The sequence below is a fragment of the Henckelia pumila genome, chromosome 2 (genome assembly GCF_033568475.1).
Source record: "Henckelia pumila isolate YLH828 chromosome 2, ASM3356847v2, whole genome shotgun sequence".
NCBI lineage: Eukaryota > Viridiplantae > Streptophyta > Magnoliopsida > Lamiales > Gesneriaceae > Henckelia > Henckelia pumila.
This window is the reverse complement of record NC_133121.1, coordinates 146,743,460-146,764,293: the sequence shown is the minus strand read 5'-3', so window position 1 is coordinate 146,764,293 and position 20,834 is coordinate 146,743,460. Positions and strand designations below refer to the sequence as shown.

The window sequence follows — 20,834 nt, the reverse complement described above, 5'->3', positions numbered from 1 at the left end:
GTTTCGGTGTTGACAAAACAATATAAGCAAAATATCGAAGAGAACTGACTTTGTCCATGAAGACGTAAACTAGACGAGATTCAGATCCAGACTGAAGTGCTATCTAAACTGAGTTGACTTTGACCAGAGTCAAATTGAAATCATTAAATGGTCAAGACAACCAAATTGAGTTTATCTAGTAAACTACATTCAGTTTAGGAGACTAAATTGAAGCAGTCTTCCAAGAGTCAAACTGTTCCAGTGAGCCAAACTGAATTACCACGACTGAACAGTTGGAAGACTGAACCATCCAAGACTGCATAACCAAGACTGAATTCCCGATATGAGTCCACCTCTTGCGGATAGAGTTTTCTGTACACAAGCTGACGTCGCAAAGTTGCATAGAGACAATGTACCTTCCTAATGGTATAGTACTGTTGCAATACGGATTCAATTTGAATTTAAGAGTCGTTGCAATCCATCTCTATATAAAGGAGATGAAGATCAGTAACACGCACGAGCAAAAAACACATGCGCGATATAAGTGAGACACACAACAAATTTACATCTGCAATCAAGAAGTCTCAACTGAAGTAAACTGATCAATCATACGCATATTGCTATATAATTTGATCAAGTGTAGGATCAATTTGTACAAGGCTTATCGAGTTGTAAATCTTATAATAGATCAGTTTAGTGAACTGTCAAACACTACTGTTGTAACAAGAATCAGTCGAGGGATGAGTTCTTGAAATTGAGTCTAGGAGTTTTATATGAGATAGACAGTTGGGTAAGCCCTAGTCTTGGATCGGGCTGTAGCAAAGTGCTGTAAGTAATAGTCCAAAGTCTTCTAGAGTGAATCCTTCCGAAGTGGAAGAAGGGGTGACGTAGGAGATTTAGCTCTGAACATCCATAAACAAATACTTGTGTTCTTACTTTCTAGTTTCACTCATATTTCAGTTAAGCACACTCACTCACTCACAATTTCAGTCTAGTCATTCGATTTATTTCTAATATGTTAGTTGGAAGCTTTCCGCACATAATATTTTTTTGCCGGTTAATATCGACACACGAGAAATGAAATAGTTCAATTGACCAACCTCAATTGAACTCAGTTTTACAAATTCAGAAATCAACTGCTACGGTACATTAAGTTTGGGAAATTCACGAGCATACCCCAAAACCGATCCCCTTGGGATATAATGGTGGTTGATTATGATTCGAGAAAATTAATAAAATATGGGTAAAAATTAAACGGTGAGCAGGGCTGATAAATAGATTAATATTTTACAGGGGAACCAGACATTGTGGCGAGGATAATAAGCAAGAAACTGAGGATAAAAATGAGGTGCCAAGATAATACAAAACATCAGAAACATAGTGGGGAATGACTAATCAATTACACCCTTTGGTTTTGGCATGTAAAGTAGTTACATATTTCACAACAAAACAATGGAGCAATCTACTGCTCAAGTTCATTTGCTTATGAAACTGACCCAAAATCCCAACAGGGGCAAGTTTTCAGTGAAACCTATATATATTCCTGCAAATAATTTTCTGTACAAACTCAGTGTACGGTGTCAAAATTCACCCTATGTACAACATACATCTTCCGCCCAGAAAAGCCAAACCTTTCTGCTGGCAATCACCGTCAAAATGACAATACATTCACTAACCAATCAGCCCGAGTCCTAGTCATGAAGCTGCGGGACAAGAGTGGTCTTTTTCCATCGCGGATCCGCCACGTGGATCCCTGCAACCCGATTGATAGCTATGTTTTGATCTCATTGTGTGCTAGCACGTTAAGGGCATTCATTCTTCTTGTATAGTTTCTTGGCTAAAAATCTATCCACAAACATCAAATAACCACAAGCCAAATCCTACAATCACCCCTGGTTCATGGAAGATCTCAAGTTCTCATCCGGTAATATCCACGAAAAAAGGTGGCCACCCGAATCTCCACTCAAAAACTGTTTGAGGTCATTAGATAGATGAAGGGCAGTAATGGGAAACTTGTGGGACTTCAGTACCTTGTGCAGGATCAATCTGTACTCGGGTAATTTATCTCCAAGACGAAGCCCTCCCGTTGGATTACTAGATGGTTTGCTTTGGGCAGACTCCTCGCTTGAGGTGTGGACCATTTTCCACACTTTGACAGCTCCACTTTGGTGACCTGAGACGAACCAGTTAGTGTCCTGCCAGTCAGAGAAGTTACAACCAGCAACAGATACAATGAAATCTGATGGAAGTTGTGACGTGTTCACAACTGCAAGGCAGTCACCATTAATGGACCAAACAGCAAGCACAACACCGGCTGCAGTCACAATTTCACCAGTCAGGTCATTCATATACACTGCTGAAATAGGTGAAGGAAATTCCGGAAGTTGCCTGACAAAAACCAACGAGCTAAGGTCCCATAATATTACTGTGCAATCATCTGATCCACTAACTACCATCATGTAGGGCTGGCTAACACGAATGCAGGTGATTTTACCAGTGTGACCACAAAGTGCCTTCTCCAACTGCAAGTGACGAATTAGACGAGGTCCATCTTTTTCGATTCTCCAAACGCAAACCAAACCATCATCTGCCCCAGTAACCATAACTTGGCCATCAAGGCTCGCACTGGCACACTGGATTTGATTGCCTCCATGAAGATTTTCATGAGTAGAAAGAAGCTTATCTTGATCATAACTCATAAATCGGAAACTGCGATCGGGAAAACCCCAGGCAACGTACTTGGTATACGTTCTAGGTTTAAGCAAGCTATTTGCACCAGTAACAAGAATTTTATCGCCAAAAGTCACAATCTGAGATATAGAAGACGAGCTCTTACGGATTTCATGAGGAACAAGAAGCGTCGAATGCTTCAGTGGATGAGGAACAAGCTTTCTATCAGTCCGTCTTTTAACATGAGGTTTCAAGAAAAGTTGTTTTGGAGTCTGTCCAAAGTGATTAATTTGTGCTAGAATTGATGCTTTCATAGCAGGATCCGTTACTGAATCAATGTCAACACTTCCTTCATAGGTATAGTGGTAGAAAACATTAACAGCTGCCTCAGCTGCCTGTTAAACAGATAAATAAAACTTTCACTAAAATTAAAAGATAGTTATGCAAAAAGAAAGACTGGAGAACTAGATAATGGTGCAAGGAAGATAAGTTGACAAATTGAACTAAAAGAGTGATCGCATGCGCATTAAAAAAAATTTAAAAAAATTATCCAGTACAGGATTCAAATATTTATTCAGGGCATAGCCTTAGTAGGCATCAAATTTCACAAAATTTCGAGTTCCGTAAAATAAATCTTAGCATCACCTTCTCTTTTTTATCCCTATGGAAATGTGATTCATATTCACTAAGAATGGACAGATTTGGTGCAAGGAATAGAAGAAAGAAAATGGAACAAACACAAATCTTGGGACCACAGTCTGATGTGAACTACAATGGAGCATTTTCTTCTTTGTTATTTTCAGGATAATAATAATAATAAAGAGGCCCAAAGACAAATGATCGGAAGTTAAATGAACCAATAAAGAATTGGTGAACAAAACAAAAATTTAAGGTAGTAAATGAAGTTTAGCATCGTTAAAACTAATGTACATCACCCAACGATGGGAAAAAATTACTGACCTTTCCTCTCTGTTTATGCCCAAAGATGAGGTCTATCCAGTGGTGCAGATTCTCTGAAACATAATCAGATTCCAGTGCTTCTCTGTGCTTCCTAATGAATTCAAAAGTGCTGCCTTTGGCCCATGGAGGCAAGACAACATCACCCACCTATCACCATCTCATATCAAAAAAAAATGTCAAGGAAAAGTTCTGGAAAATAAACGGCAGTACTGAGTATTACAAAAACATTGAGCAACCTTCTCTCCTGATTGTTTTTCTCCCAAGTCAAGATTGAACTTATTTTGCAGGAATTCTGGCATGTAGAAAAACTCCGGAACAAGTTCCTTGACATCCGATGTGTTGCTTTTCCCAGCAGCACTCAACCAGGTTTCTCGTATGCTGTTGAAAAGTCGATCAGCATGGTCAAACTGTCCTCCCTGAAGCTTCTGATTCTCGGTACTAAATGGAGGCAAACGTAAGAGGTAGAAGAGAACAATCCCAGCACTGGAATAATGAGAACCGTAATGAAATTTGGGAACCTCTGGATCATCCCAGGTCTCATATCTGCAAGATATATCAGATCAAATGATACATTAAGATTTAAAATATAGCAGGGGGTGAGGGGGTCAAACTCAACAACTAAAGGCAGTAAATGAGTCGATAAGTCTGCTAGAACAGGAGCCAACCTCTTCCTGAACTCTTCTTCGCCTTCTGATGTTTGGCAACCCATGGGTCTCTCAAGTTTACGGAACGTTTTTGGATCCGACAGATTCAAGTTTTCACTCTCATAATCTGCCAGGACCCAAGGAAACACCGGATACTGTGTGAGATCACTGTATCCTCGACCTGCCAAAGTGTTGAGGTGCATAATATATTGAAAATTGCTAATTTCTCCATTTTGCCACCTCTTGGAAAAGGATTTTGCCATAACCTTAAACAAACGGCTGCCCTCGTTGCCTTCCTGTTTTGTTGAGCCAGATATTGTCGCATCCAAACTGTTACACAAACAACATATGAACTCAAAATGTGGATTCAAGAGAACAGGAAACCTAAAAAGCAAAGGACTTAGATAGGTGCTGAAGATGAAGAGGTAACATCAGAAACATAGGGATATCCATCAGCACAAAGAAGCCTATTTTTTATTATTGCAATTTCCATGATGTCATGAGAGCTCTAGTCCATACAGTCTCTATGATACTAACATAAACAGATGCTGCTCCAGTATTTTATCCCTTCAACCACAGATGAATGTTTCATGTATCATTTCAAGGACGACATCTTGTAATTGAACCAAATAATAGGGAGGTGACAAATACTTCAGAGTTCAGAAAAGAAAAATTTGCTTGTGAACTACCAAATGTGGACTAGGAACTTAAGATTGTGCAACTCAGAATATGAGTTGATAACCCTTAAAGCCACTAAGTTTGGCAAAGAAGTTCACCATTATTTCACACAAATAAAACTAACATAGAAGAACCTGAAATTTAAAAAAAGAACATATAGACTAAGAGGCAAATACAGTTTTCACATTCCGAACCGTTACAGTTCGTCACCAGAATGTCAATGGTGTCATCTGATTGTACCATCGGAAAACCAAGGAATGCAATATTAAAGGTATCGAAGTCTCGAAAATAGAACTTTCAAATAACACCTCAAATAAAAACAATCAGAATTCTCATCTGTAGATCACTGAGAAACTAGCCAGTTTTATCTGTTAGGTGAGAAACAACCACAAAAGTAGTCAATATCAGGATGCACAGATTTTTAAATCAGCTCTGATGAAACCCAAATAACATGTAGAGCAGCAGTGATGAACAGTAAGACAAAAAGGAACAATATAAGTTGAGCCAAGATAAACTTGGGCATGGTTGGTTGATGTCCCATTTTTTTATATAACAAGGGTGACTGACAAGCATTAGGAATTTCATTCGAAACAGAACTCCTGTGATTTGGAAATTTTGAAAATAATTCACAGCGAAAACAATAGCACAAACACAATTTGAGAAGAAAAAAGACAGATTCCGACCAGACAGTGCTTATGTATCTTACATGCTATTTCTTGGTAGATTCATGGCCACCAAGTTTCTAAAAACTTCTTCTCTCTCTTTCTTGTGAAAAACCAGTAAATCGTTGCAACCATCCATGCTGAAAATCTCAATAGCAACTGGTCGAAGCTGATAGTCACGCTTCAAAAGCTCATGGACACTGTCAAGCTTCCACATACGCCAATGATGAGGGACATTACCACTTGTGCATACCTTTTCCTTTCCCCAGGCACCACCATTGTAGGCCCATGCTCTACCCCCAGTAAACGCCTTTACTGTGGCATCCCACGATGAAGTCGACTTGGAATGGGAGTCCATGCTACAAGACAAATCTTTCTTAACACCCAAAGCCCGATCAATGACAGATATATCATCTTCACTCTCTTTCTCACATATGCACCCAGATTCATCAATGTAAAAATTCTCAATGACATAAAGTGATAGTTCTCCAATCAAAAATATGCCATCATGTTTATCAAGGCCGACAACTCGCTCACAATTGTACTTGTACTTAATTCTTTCGAAAGGTTCCAAATAAGGTCTGATCAAGTATTCACCATTATCATTTAGCTCTTTGCCAGATTTATCATCCGAAACTCTCGCATCATCATTTCTCACTGAAGAAGATCCTAAATCAGACTTCCCTCGAACACTTTCTGCTTTTTGTGTGGATACAGCACTGGACTGCACACCTAATTCAACAGCTGAATAAAGACTTCCTTCATTTATACTACTTTCTTGATCATCATTCCATCCAATCCCAGTAAAAGCTATATCCCGTACATCGTCTGATTCTTTGACAGTTGGTTCATCATATAATTCAGCATCAAAAGATTCATTCTTTGACTTTTCAGCTAGAAGGTTGAAGAAGGAATCTGATTCGGTATCAGAGGCATGGAGCTCATCAATTTTCTCCTTTGACAGTTCTCCTTCCCCTAATTCAAACTGTCCATTGAGCACATTTTGGATGGTATCTATCTTTAATTTACTACGCTCAAGTTTTTTGCGCATTCTGTAAGGACCTTCAATGGGACACAGCTGCCATTCAAGCTCCTCTCCCTCCATGTATGACTTACTGTACGGAAATATTCCCCGCTCGTGTACAAGCTGTTGGAGATTAGTTTGCCACTCACTCTCAGCATGTAGGACCCATCCGTACTTATCCTGGCGGATAACTCGTAATTCAGTGGCCATAGCATCACGTACCAATTCAAGCGCAATTCTCCTTTCAGTCACCTGCTCCCAATGTTTTTGTTCCAATTTTGAGATGTCCTTTATTTTTCTTCCCATTTCTCTCTTACGCCGACTGTCCATGCCCTTTATCCTAACTCCAGGAAACTTTGCGGACCCTGCAATGTACTGCACCCACATAATGATAGCACAATGTTCCAACACTTTATTGACAGAAGACTCTGAACTCTTGAGCCAATCAAAAAAAGCAGATAATTTTTCTGTCAAAAGCTTATCAAATCCACCATGCAGAACATCCAAAGATGGCCCTTGATTTGGTTTAGAGACAAAAAACTCTTCAAGGGCAACTCTACGATGAACCAGGAGATACTTGAGAATATCAACCGCTGCATTCTTCACATTTTGTCTATGATCATAAAGAAGGGATATCAAATTGATACAAAGGCAGCAATTCAGATCAGTATCAAGATTACTTGGACAGAATATTATTCTTCTATGGTCAATCAGCAACTGTAAAACTGTGAAAATATCAATCCCTCCGTCTTCCAGTGAAGGGTAAAATAAAAATCTCTTCTTCTGTTCATTCTGCAAACCCAACCGTGAAAAAATATCGTTCTCCCCAATGGTAACCAAGAAAGATGGCAGGAAACAAAACAGTATCATACGATTCACATTCTTGAAGAGTGCGTGTACGTAAGCATCAAGTTGCCTATTTCCTCTCCCTATAGAAAGGAGACCTTTACCGGTAGGAATTGCTTCTTCAATTCGACCATCCTTATTTGCCAACTGAAGCATTGACAACAAGAATTCAAGTGTTTTCAACACACCAGCAGGCCGAGAAAAAGCTCCAATGTACACACGATCCACTATCATCCAGGAAAGTGAATCTAAGTTAAGGGACCAACGGCTCTTATCCAACTTCTTATCATTTTCCTCGTCATCGCGTAAGAGACGCCTTTCAAGAAAATTCATCAATCTAGTAAGGCATAATCCCTGAAAAACCAATACTGAATCAGAATCAGCATACAGAGGTACACTTTCCAAAATAGTCTCTATCACCGACGCGGCTTTCATCTGCTCAGTCAAAAAGTCAGAAAGAACTTCAGCCATAAAATCTAGAACCGCAGTAGCACCAGCAGAACATGGGCCGCCTCCATAGCCAGAATCATCCACTTCAAGAAGTAACTTTGAACTGATCGTGAACAATGTGAGTGAGGCATTTTGAGACTGAGTATTAGATGCCAAGTCTGATGAAGAATCGATTTCATTCACAGACACAGAGGACTCCATAGATGGAGTAGAAGCTGACTGGAATTTTGAATCATTGCGGCTGCCACCACCCAACCAACATGTCAATGCTAAAACTGGAGATGAAGAAGGACTGAGTGGGATCCTGGAATTTGATCTCTCGGACAAAATAGGAGACTCAGGAATAGGGAAAGACTTAGAACTGAGTGAATCGTTCTGATGAACATTATCTGATGTGGTTCTCATATCACGAAAATTAAACTCATTACTCCCAGAAGTGTCGTTGGACACCTGGTCAACCATTTCAACATCAACATTTCCCAAAGCATGGACATCCTCTTTCATTAGTTTCTCCAGTTTGTCCAATTCCTGATGGGTTGCAGTATCATCAACCTCGAGTTTCTCAGTTACCACTTTATTTTGGATGATAGGCATATCTTCAGAACTAGCGCTAACATGCCCCTGCGGAAAGCTCCCTATGCTAATAGAGGTCTTGGCTGACTGCTCATTTTCGTGAGGCAAGCTAGAAAATGTATTCTGGGAGCTACTAGTATCATCAGAATCATTCAAATTCTTGTCTTCGGTTTTCACTGTGAGTTCTTTGGCAATCCTCACAGCTTGGGCAGCCCTAAATATCAAACGGTAACATTTAACAAACGGAACCAGTAGCACTTGATTAATTTTGTAGATACGAGTATCAAAAATTGGAAGCTGTGAGAAATATAAACACTTAAAGCTAAAAAATAACACGTGTACCAAACCTGACACAAGAAAAATAGAGGTCAACACAGCTCTCAAGAAATTCTGCTCGTCTGCAGACTGCTGAAAATGGAGGAGACATTTTGGCAAGATCAACCATAAATCTCAGAACTGAAGTAGCCGCAGCAGGTGCTGATGCCTCTCCACCCATCAAACGCGCAGCATAAGTTTTGTGCATCAGAGCTTCACCTTGGAGCTCTCCAGCTACGTCAACATGTCCATCTACAAGCTCTGCCACAAGCCGAGCACCAGCCTGAGAAAGATTGCCAGTTTGATGTGCAAGCATTGACTGCATTACCAACCGGTCAAATGTTGATTTTGCCATAGCAATAATGGTTTCCAAAAGTTCAACAAATTTTAACTCTCCATAGCTACCGTCACTTGGCATGAGTGCATGAAAATCGAGCATGCGGACTTCTGGTAATCTTGGATATACAGGCTTTCCAAATATTAGACAAAACTGAATGTAATAGATATCAGGAGAATCATAGAAACTCGGAAGCACCCTCGTCAAACCTTGATACCCTCCACTTGAACGGAATTTAAGTGCAAATGTAGGAGAAGATGCAAGGCATACACCTAGAAGAGTCATGATCCATCTCATACTCGTCGGATGAACTGCTTCGTCCAGAAAATATGTAATTAATTTAGATGAAACGATTTTATGCCACTGTTCAAGTAACTCTTCTGATTGAATTGTCACCTGGAGATCAATTAGCATCTCTAGCAACATATTTCTTACAATCACATGCTTCCCCATTGATTCTCGAGAAATATGATTGCGCGACAATAGTTCAGGTGGATCAAATGTCATAATCACAAACCTTACCACAAGTTCCAATTCAGAAGGCAAAAATCCATCCTCCAAAATTACACCGAGTAACACAACTAATTTTTCCAATACTGCCACTTCAACATCACCCCTCTGCATGGTTACAAGCAAGTGTTGAACAAGGTTAATCCTACGAAGTATTGTAAGGTTATGATTGCGATACCAATGCATTGAGACAAGATGCTCAAGAAATCCGAGCAAAGAAATTTGAACTGGGACTGGAGCTGTAACCCAAAGGGTCCAATCCAATAAGACGTGTTCAACCATATCAGCATTTGACAGAACAATGCAATTAGAAGTCTCAGTTGGCATGTCCGAGTTTTCCAGCTCTGAAACATGACTGTACGAATCTTTTGGTGCAGAAAAATCATCCATTTCTCCGTGAGAACCAACAGAAGAAAATTCATCACGGAATTTGGACAAATTAAGTTCTTCAAAGCTTGATTCACTGATTGTGGCAACAGGTGACAGAGAGCTTTGCACAATTCCAAGTTTTCTAGGTTCAGAGAAGGACGCCTCACAGGCAGCAATTTGGAAAAAGATCTCAAGTGATTTCATGTCAAATAATGACATTCTGCGATGAAGAAATAGAGATAGCAAGTGGTATCCTCGGTACTTCTGCATGTCTCTCACATTCTGTGGGTTCTGATGTAGTGCACAAGCAAGTAATGTCAAGGACATGTGAAGCATGTCCCTTGATTCAGAGGCTTCGACTAGTGCAAGGACTACAGCCATGCCACCAATTGGGCGGATTGTGTCACCAATGATACATTGTTTGCAAACATGGATATCTCCAAAAAGTCTACCAAAACGTGGTATGCCTGGGAAATCCATAGATATAATCTAACAGTTATCACATATATAAATTATAAGTCCAAGCAATCGAATCATACTGATTATTAAATTACAACAATAATATAATAGAAATGAAAACAATTAATTCACTCACCCCCAATAGGAGAAGCAGCAGCTGAAAGTGGATCGACTAGATTGAGCATGGATAAAGTTCCAGATGCTCGGAATATTTCTGTGCTTGATCCATCAAATGCAAATATCAGTTTTTTACCCCATAATTGCAGCGAGAGACTTCGTAATTTTTCAGAATCCCAGACAAATCCACTATGATTCACCTTAGAGACACCTTGCTTGCCAGCACTCTCATACTTCTGCATATTAGAGGTCAAAGGCAGATCGGTGTCTAAAGAATCTAGGATGGCCATACTGCCCCCACCACATGCCTGATTTGGAACAAATTGTAGAAGATCGGTGTCCTGAAAAAGGCCCCTATATCCTCTCCCAAGAATGTACATAAAACATATAGAACCTGGCAATAGCACCTCCTCAAAAAGATAGCATGACCTGAGACTCCATGACATATCACTAATCCTTGCATAAGAACTCGGCGTCCCAAGTGTTACCTGCAGAGACTTCCCAGCAGGAGACAGAGAGTATCCAAGTTTCCCAGTGTGCCGTAGCTTTCCATTGAGATACACATAAGCAACACTTGCCTGAAATAATCCAGCCAAGGCATTTGGTTTGCTGTGCACAACAGCTAGGTGATGCCACCGACCTTCCTCCATTTCTAACCCAGCACAAGTCAAGGAGGAGGAGTTACTGGTTGAAAGGGTAAGAACACCATCATCCTGCAAAAGAAGTTCAGCGTAAAATGTACTTCCATTATCTACAGCACCAACAGAAAATATTCGTAGAGCCTGAGATCCAAGTTGTTGCCCATTAGCCATGCTATGCCTTTTAGAATATCCATATTTGGGTGGTTCAGTCTCCCTAGCCTGTGATTTTAACAGATTTCTGTACTGGAACCAACAAACAAAAGAATAACCGGCAGCAGGAGGCCATGACCTTTCCCCCAATGGCACCTGAACGGAAGCATGTCCGATCTTGCTCATGTTGAACTCTGCAATGGGTGCAAGGGAAACATCTTCTGAGCCCATATCCTGAGAAAGAATCAATCTTTCCATCATTGAAACAAGAGAAGAGCCGGGACCCGCCAGCCTCATTTGCAAAATATACCTAAGTAAAATTCTAAGTTCTGATACAGATAGCCTGTCAATAAAGAATTGGATGTCTAGGATCAATACAGTTGCTGTTATACAAAGTAATGCAAAAGAATTCCATGTACTCTCCAATCACATGCTGTTACCTGTAGGCCCCAAGAACTTCAACTATCTTCAGCGCATGAGAAACCAACGGCAGAGAGCTAGACATGAAAGGTTGTACTTTCTCCAACAGAAGTTCCACACAACCTAGCAACATTGAAGTGAAAAATACTGAGGATGCTTTTAAAGTAACAAAAATTAAGCACCAACAAACAAGTACGCACCTACAGAGCTGAGATTTTCCCGATTGAACGAGCTTCCGTATGCAAGTTTTTCAATGAGATTTAACAATTCTAATTGCACTTTTGGAGTAAAGAACAGCAAAGCACGTAGGAGTACTCTGACAGCAGCAGCGTTATACACACGTTCCTTATCAGGAGCGAAAGGTCCCGAAGGTGTGATGAAAAGAAAACTTGCTGACTCATTTTCTAACTTATTATCAGTTACTGTTGCAGCTTCGGACACAGGAAATGGTGGAAGCACTACCTCTAGAGCAAGTTCCAGCAACAATTGTATAACTTGGTGTTCACATTCAACACATATTATCCCAGACTCGGAAAGAAGATCATAAAAGCTATGTGATGACAGAACTACATGCAGCTTTGACCTATTAATTGCATTATCACTAACACCAGCTGTCATAACCCGTAGCATGTATGTGAACAGCTTAATTAAAACATTTGTAGAAGTTTGAATGTTTTGTTCTTGGTCATTTTGAAAGGAATGAAGGGTGGTCAATAAAAGAGAGAACCCAGTTGATTCACCAAAAACCCTCTGTGCCGAACCATTAGCTCCTAATATGCGCCACAAGGCTCCAAAAGCATCACATTTTGCATCAATATGAAGGGAGTATTGGGATCCCAGAGCACTTGTAACCATCCCACTTTTTAGAACTTCGACAATTGCACCCAATTCTTCTGGATGAGCCTGATTAAAACAGAGGCACTTATGAGTAATACTTCTCGCATAACTAACTTGATAAGTGATACATTTAGTCATTACTGACTCGGTTCAAAGTTTTCCTTCATAACTTGGGTGAAACTATGACCTACAACAGATAAAATGACCTAAGAATGTTCTTCATGTGTAATCCCAACCAACGAATCCATTCCAAATCTTGATGTGTCGAAACCAAGTACATGCCTAGATATTTTGCCACCAAATTACACATCAAAACATAAAAAGGGGAAAGAGGGCAAATATTTGAGACTACAACTACCGAGTTGTAGTCGATACACTTTCAAGTAAACCTAAATTGAACTCAAAGAGAACACTGGAAAATCACATAAAAAGGTTTCATAGAAAAACGCAACTTTACCTGTTTGACATCCTCAATAACCAAGCATGACAACAACCGCAGAACACCAGGACGATGTATATCAGATGCCAGAAAAGGCAGAGTGATAGTTACGCCATTAGCAGCGCGAAATGATGCTTGATTGGCTTCTGCTTTCTTTAATAAGTATACCAAACAATCCCAAGCAACTGCTATTGTGCCCTCTATTTCGAACAGTGGGAATTTCCCGGAACCAGATTCCAAGAGTTTTGGAGAAGAAAGAATTGCATCTTTGCTATCCAAGTGCTTCTTGAAGCTGCTAGAATTAGTCTTTCTCTCCAAATGATCATGGTCACCAGTGAGCTCCTCGGGGCCCAGCAGAAATTTGTGCTGCTTCAGATCATCTAACAGAACCTCCAGTACACCAACTTCTCTTAGTATTTTCTTGTACTGTTGGTCAAATGATAAAAGTTTTACGAAAAAAGACAGAATTGTGTTCTTTAATTCAGAAGTAATTGGTTGCTGCAGCAAACAGCAAAGTGAAAGCAACTCTTGCTCGGGAATAATATTCACAACAGTTACTGCATATTCAAGGATTTTCAAGATTATCTCTTGCAGAGCTGAAGGAAAACCAGCCATATTGAGAATCAAGAGAGGCACAGTTCGCAACTGTTGGCACAACTTGTAGTTTTCAAGATGACTGGAAAAAATTTTAAACATTCTACTCAATACTTCTGCCTGTAATTCTCTACTTTCTGCTTTGATTAAAATGTCCTGCAACATTTGGATAGCTTCTAAATCTTTGACTTTGTCGTTATCCTTCTCCCAAACTTCATCAGATATTCGGTCAGAGGATGATGTACGACTTCTGCCATGCCCATTAGGCTTTGAGTGAGAATTTTTTGAAGCTTTTAGACCAACGGAATCAGGAGCACCTGAGGGGCCTGTTTGGGCCAAATTAACAATAACATCAAGAAGCCTACAAAGTGTAGGGGAGAGACTGTTTGATGAATTAATTTCTTCCTTTTCTTCTAGGTTCTTCATCTCCAGCCTGCCAACTGCTTCTGAACCATCCAAAACATGATCATCTTCAGAAAGATATTCGGAACAAGAAGTCTGACCAGCTTGGTTCTTGGACAGTGTCAAAGCAAATTGGACCAAGAATTGATAGCCATGAGCATTATGAATATCCTCCCTGAGTCTTATAACACCAGCCTCTGCAGGCAAAGAATGCATAAAATCAGCGTCCCTTAAATAAAAGTAGCAGCCTAATAAGGTATGATAATTACTAGCCCAATTCGTCCATACAAAATTTATTTATAATAAAATTATATCTAGCAGAAACTACCACATACCAGGTCTATATGACAATTCGACACATTCAAGAAGCAAATCCACGATGCCCATAGTGTAGGCAGGATCCCCATAATCAGGATTAAAATCCTTAACAGACATCAATAGCACTTTTATCTGCATCGAGAAAAATAAAAAGTGTCAAAAATAAAGAGCTAAAAGCATTAACTATAAGTTGGAAAAAAACCATAAGACTAGTTCATGCATGTGCATTCACATAATCATTTGAATTTCAATTTGTTGTTTTCCCATTTAATATCAATCACTAGAAACTAGGAGTGAACATGATTCTCAAAATTGAGTGTCCTGAAGGTCCAACCACCATAAGGATGCAATATAAATGAAATATTCTTAGAGGTGTCAAAAGGTTGTAAATGTGGAAAAAGATCATCTCATCAGCTGAAACAATAGATATATACTTGTGTAGACATATATGCAAGTGCAAGTACTCATTCATATACCAGATGATGCTTCCGTATATACTTGGATGTGCTGCCATTGTCATTAGCCAAAAGAAGACCAAGAATCTGGACATCCAAAATACAAAGAAAAATTAGATCATTAACCGTGTAATATAAAATATTGAGCCCATGCCTCGAATCTTAAGTACAGAAATATCGCTACCTACATAGCTGGAAAAAAATATTATAATACCTGCATAGCATGTCTATGGAGCTGAATGGCATGTAAAGGAACAAGACCATGCTTGAACTGAGAGAACACAACTAAGGAACCATTGGCAACCATTTGAAACAATAATTGAAGTGAATTATCCTCTATCAAACTATGAGGAGCTGATGGATGGCTAGCCAGTGCTTTCATGATATGTACAACACTGCCCTCAACCTGATCAAATTCAAACGGTGGTAAAAAAAAACTCACAGGATTTGTACATCAAGAAAATCAGCAAATCACACCACCAATATTTACAAAACCAATTAACTACTATTCTTCATAATGGTCACGTCAGCTACATCAAAAGATAGAAAGAATTATATCATGGCTTTTACATTCATTCCTCCTACTTTGTATTACCAGGCATCATCCAGTAGACTACATTAAAACAAGTTATGCATGCATTGGACCACTTCTGGAATCCACCTACGCTGATATACAAACTATGTATCAGGATACATCAATGCTTCCAGGAGAATAGAAGTGAAAGAAGGATGATAATACTTCCTCATCGTGATGCATTCAACTAAGAGCGAAACAAGAAGTAGAGGCCACTGCCCCCGCGTCGGAAATATAGAAAGATCAAAAAAACTGACTATTTGATGGCTTAAGAATTGAGACGATGTTATAACACAGACCAGTTATCACTTCTGCAGCATCACAGTATTATATTAAAGGAAAAAGCAAACTCGGGAACCAGGTGCTTCCGAACATGCAGTAGCACTTCAATTTTCAGTTTTCACACAAATCATTTTGCCAGACGAACAAAAAATTTATGAAAACAAAGAGGATTTGCAGAGAAAATTAACATTATAAAAAGATAACTGCTATTTTGATGAGTTAACCGACAGTTAAGCAAATGTACTTGAAGAATTAACAGGAAAACCTAAGTAAATTAACTGACGAAATAATAGGGCAAACTACAAACAAATAAGAGAAATATAATTATCATTTTAGATAGGTGATAGCATCTTTTCTTTATAAAAAAAATAAGGCACCTCAAGACGGCGGACTGGTCTGTTTTCAGAATCACGAATTTCCTCTGTGAACAGCAACTCATCATTATTATTCAGTTTCTGCCTCTGACCATTCCCATCAGGAGAAAGAAGAGCGTATAAGACATGAATGAGACAGCTTAAAATCCCAGAATCAAGGAACGATTGTTTATCAATTGGCTGTAGAAAAATTACGATCTTGCATCAGTTACCAAAATGACAAAAAAATACGAATGGAAAGACACCAAAACAATGAAAAAATGGACGTTCGCGGGTCACCACCATCGTGCGTGTGTATAAGCAAAAAAAGATATCAACAGGTCGCATTATTCTATAATGAATCGCAAAAATAATTATATGTGAGAGAATCCAACACATAATTCAAAACTTGATTTTCATGAGAACCGAGAGCATACGATGCTAGTGGCACAATAACTGGTTTGAACATGGCCTATTGAATATATAGGGAATTACTACAACGTCAAATAGGTCCCTAACTAGTAACAAAAACCTGAAAGGGTTTAAGAACTAATTGTCCTTTCATAAGGAGTAAAATTGCTTCATTTGGTTTTCACCTAGATAGATTCTATTGCAAAGAGTAAAAATTTTAATTCCAAAATCTTCATCAGAGAGGAGGTAAATGAAACGGCAAGGTTGCACAAGGTGCCCCCAAATTATATAGTTTGCTGCCTGAGTTTCACCTTATAAAGAACCCAAACTAAAATAATCAAAATGTTGTTATTGAGATAAATCCGACTGGAATATGAGATAATCCGAAAAGACTAATGTGCATATTGTCAGCTGTTATGTGCATACCCCAGATACAAGGGCTTCGACGGCATGTAATAGATTTGCACCTGGTCTGATACCATCCTGCAGAAACCTAGGATGTAAGTTACCATCAAAATACAACTGTATGATATATATATATATATACATATACATATATGTAGGGTGAGGAAATAAACTATTTACACATAAAATTTTAGTAATAACCTTTGTGGTTTCCGAGAAATATAATAAAAGTTTCTCAACTTCCAATGCTCTTGCTTTACTACTGATCTTCAGCTTTTCTATATCTGTTACAAATGCCCTCCCCACAACAAAAGAAAATATATGTGTCTCTACTAACCTGTAATAGTTGATTCAGGTATCAGAAAAAAATTTATTGCAACCAGAATCAAACAGCAAATGATTAAAATATCTAATGTCAATTTGAGAAAAACATCTGTCTCGATCTTCATAATGTGTTTCATGAAAAAAAACTGTAATAAAAACACCACTCCCAAAATTGCAACATACAAATTTGATGAGATATCCAACCGACACGATAATTTAAATTATCTGAGATATCCAACCACTCCGAGTTTGCAAGAATCACACACCAACCCCAGATTACAAAAAAGAGGTAATAAAAAAAACACCACTCCCAAAATAGAAAAATTACTGAGATATCCAATCGACACGATACTTTAACAGTTCTCACTGTGGGTCACTGATGATAACAAAACCCCGGAAAGGGTAGGATATTTAATACACAAAAAATTACAAACAAAACCTTTTCAGAGCATTTAGTCATTGAGCAAATTGGTGACGGAACTAAATTTAGCAAGTCGTACAAGCCTGGACAGGCAGTCCGGTTAAACCCATTAATTTTCTACATGTCATATCATAAAAATAAAAAGAAAAAGTGGCATTCATCTTACATGGTAATCAATTGAGCAACATTTGTGTGCTTCTTCACTAATCTACAGAACATTTCTACAGTCCAATTCAAGGCCTTTTCTTTGTCCTGCAGACGTGAAAAGAGACAGTATTATATTGGTTATAGCCGGTTCATAAGAAGGGATGGATTACTAAAAGCAATAAGGATAGCAGTGCAACTTTACAAAGCATTTTGCAGTACCTTTTCAGAACTAGATGACCGAAACTCTTCCCAATAGCTCTTGAATTGCAATTCCAATTCATGTTTGTCTCTGCTATGAATAAATTCAAATAACAGGAAATCACAGATTGCACATTGGTTTCAAAAAAGTCAAAACAAGTATTATCATTGCACTTGAAGCATCAATAGTATCATAAGTGCAATCCCCAATGTATGGAAAAAACTCCAGCAGTCCAGGTGGCAAATATTATCTTCCAAGAAAAATATCCATAATCTTCTAGAAATCTTATATCTTGTTTCGATTTTCTCTACCAGTTATGTGTCTTGACACGTCATAAGAAATCCACAGTCCAGGTGGCAAATATTGTCGTCAAAGACAGGAAATAGGGATCCATGATCTTCTCAGAAATTTTGTATGATGTTTCAAATTTCTATATCATGTATTTGTATTGAACTCGTCAAAACACGGTTAAACATTCTTCCCAGGAATTCCAATTGATCATATCAAATATAAGGAGTAAAGGCCACTTTTCGGTTCATCTAATTAGGTTAACAAATGCATAAACTTCAAGGGAGGTTTTCTTGTCTTATCGTCATTGATCTTATCTAAGATTTCATTCGGATAAAGTTGATTAGGAGATGCATTGGAGATGACCAGTTGTCACTTCATCAAACCCAAATGATAAAATATAACACACCAGAGAATCTGCAATTAAAGCTGTTGATTTGGATGCCTGAACTGGTAGAAAATCAAGTATTCTAAGGACACGTCACACGCCACTTTGTACCCCTTTTAGCATTCGGAAGGCACTTGTTTTGTTGAAGTGAGTAGACAAAAATAGATTTAAGATTAATCTGCTTAATCAAACCTTGACGAATGACGTAGCAATTAAGCAAATGCTTATCGCGAGAATAAAGCATTCGATGGGTAAGGCCCAAACTAAGTACACTTGTTTTTAGTAGTATACTCTTCGCACTCTCACTCATTCCAGAAGCATAAACTAGAGCATACACTTCAAACTGCGCATTAAAGAATATTACGAGATGAAGTAAACGTGAATCATCGCCTGAAATTATCTACCACCGACAATGATAGGGGAGTTTTTTCAGCATCAAATGATTTCACCAAGGCCCGGTTCATCAAGTAATTGGCCGATTAAATTTTCTTCCCCGACCGTAAAGACATTTCAAAAAGATAAGATTCGAAAATTCGAGTAGAAAAACCATACCTTGATGGCGAAGACGAAATGTCTTGGCCGGACAGCAGGATATTGTTGACATTGCTGCTGCTGCTGCTGCTATTATCTTTGAACGGCGAAGATGATGGAGATGAAGAAGTTGACGACGGAGCCTGGGAAAGACCGACTTTATCTTTCAAGTCTTTAAGTAATGATACCCATTTCATCGTTTTCCCCCCACTGGATTTCCCGAACATATATCTTCAACTAAGTATCACAATAAACAAATGGCAGAAAATACAAAAGAACGCGAACGCTCTCTCATCCGACAGAACAAAACAACGCCTTTCCCAAACCCCGGAGATCAGATCCAGAACCCAAATCCAGATTGTTTCTAGATGGATCTCCAGCTCATTCCCTAAACTTTATTTACAAGAAAAAAAAAAGAACAAATAAATAGAGAAAAAAATGAAAAGACCAAGAAAATCAAATGTTGTATGTCGGAGTGAAATCAGGGATCGGTAGCAAAAGATCTGTAAACGAAAACGCGTATATAAAATTCCTATCTGCGTGAATTCATGTAATTCGGGCGGAACATCAAAAGAAAGAAAGCGGGAGTCAATCGATGCAGTAATCCCCTTGATCAGATAATCTTGACTGGTCAACTTCCTCGGATTTTGCCCTAGAAATTGGGCGTCAGCGTGGAATGCAGGGGGGGCTTTAGGAGCAGAGGAAAATAAACAACCGCAGCGCTTTCTCTCTCTTGTTTTCGGACGGCCTCCTTCTTCCTCGTTTCTCGTTCTATATAATCTTCACATCTTTCTCTCTCCATTGAAATTATTATATTATACACTTCTTTCTCTGTATTTCCCTTAAACCCTTCGTCCTAATCAATTGCCATGTCAGCGTGGGTTCCACGACACGTGGCATTAATATTCCGTCGCTTTTTTTTTCCATGATTTTGTGTTATTTTTAAAATTATAAAAATATCTTAAAAATAATTTATTTGAAAAAAACTTTTTAAAAAGTATATTTTCACTAATTTGTAATTTCAAATATAACTTATAACATTGTTGCGTATAATATCAATTGATTTTATATTATGTCCTTTATAGTTTTATATAAATATAAATCTGATATGTGGATTTCGAAAAAATTACACGTGAATGTTATGAATTATATGTTGACGGTTTAGATTTGGAATTATTTATGCATTGTGACATGCTCATTTTTGCGATTAGAAGTAATTAATCATTAATTAAAGCATTTATGGGAGTTAATTAATGTGTCGGGTGTCATATTTAATTATTTTGTTTATAACGTTTCGTAATTTTATTTTATTTCATTTATTTATTGATCATAATTTTTTTGTTTACCCCAATTTTGAAGGGGTTCGTTTGGCCAAGTTTGAATCTGATGGCGTTATGAATTTGAATTTCAAAATTTGAGACTCTCAAATAATGCATTTTTGTATTTCTATTGGACGTACATAAATGAGATGAGAATTTCCTTCATTTCTTTATAGAAAATGATTATAATTTTGATTCCAAAATTGATTCAACTTATAATTGTCATGAATTCAATACTCGGTATGGAAACAAAGCCATATATAGCACGCATATTATTATTATTATTATTATGGAATGCTTTTGATCCTGAAATAATCCAATTAAGTTTCTCTATTTTATATTT

General features: G+C 38.3%; 1 protein-coding gene across 1 annotated transcript; it reads right to left on the bottom strand.

Moving 5' to 3' along the window:
- Window positions 1-1,336: 1,336 nt before the first annotated feature.
- LOC140879088 (protein SPIRRIG) lies at window positions 1,337-19,958 on the bottom strand. The gene is made up of 19 exons (XM_073282734.1): window positions 19,194-19,958; window positions 17,986-18,055; window positions 17,786-17,871; window positions 17,076-17,211; window positions 16,896-16,952; window positions 16,083-16,259; window positions 15,064-15,255; window positions 14,871-14,936; window positions 14,412-14,526; window positions 13,099-14,273; window positions 12,005-12,707; window positions 11,825-11,927; window positions 10,613-11,727; window positions 8,834-10,484; window positions 5,638-8,700; window positions 4,275-4,583; window positions 3,846-4,152; window positions 3,610-3,756; window positions 1,337-3,044 (listed from the first exon to the last, which is right to left on the bottom strand). Exons 1-19 carry the CDS (start codon window positions 19,397-19,399, stop codon window positions 1,866-1,868), a joined length of 10,857 nt encoding a protein of 3,618 aa, XP_073138835.1. The 5' UTR covers window positions 19,400-19,958; the 3' UTR covers window positions 1,337-1,865.
- Between the last annotated feature and the right edge of the window lie 876 nt (window positions 19,959-20,834).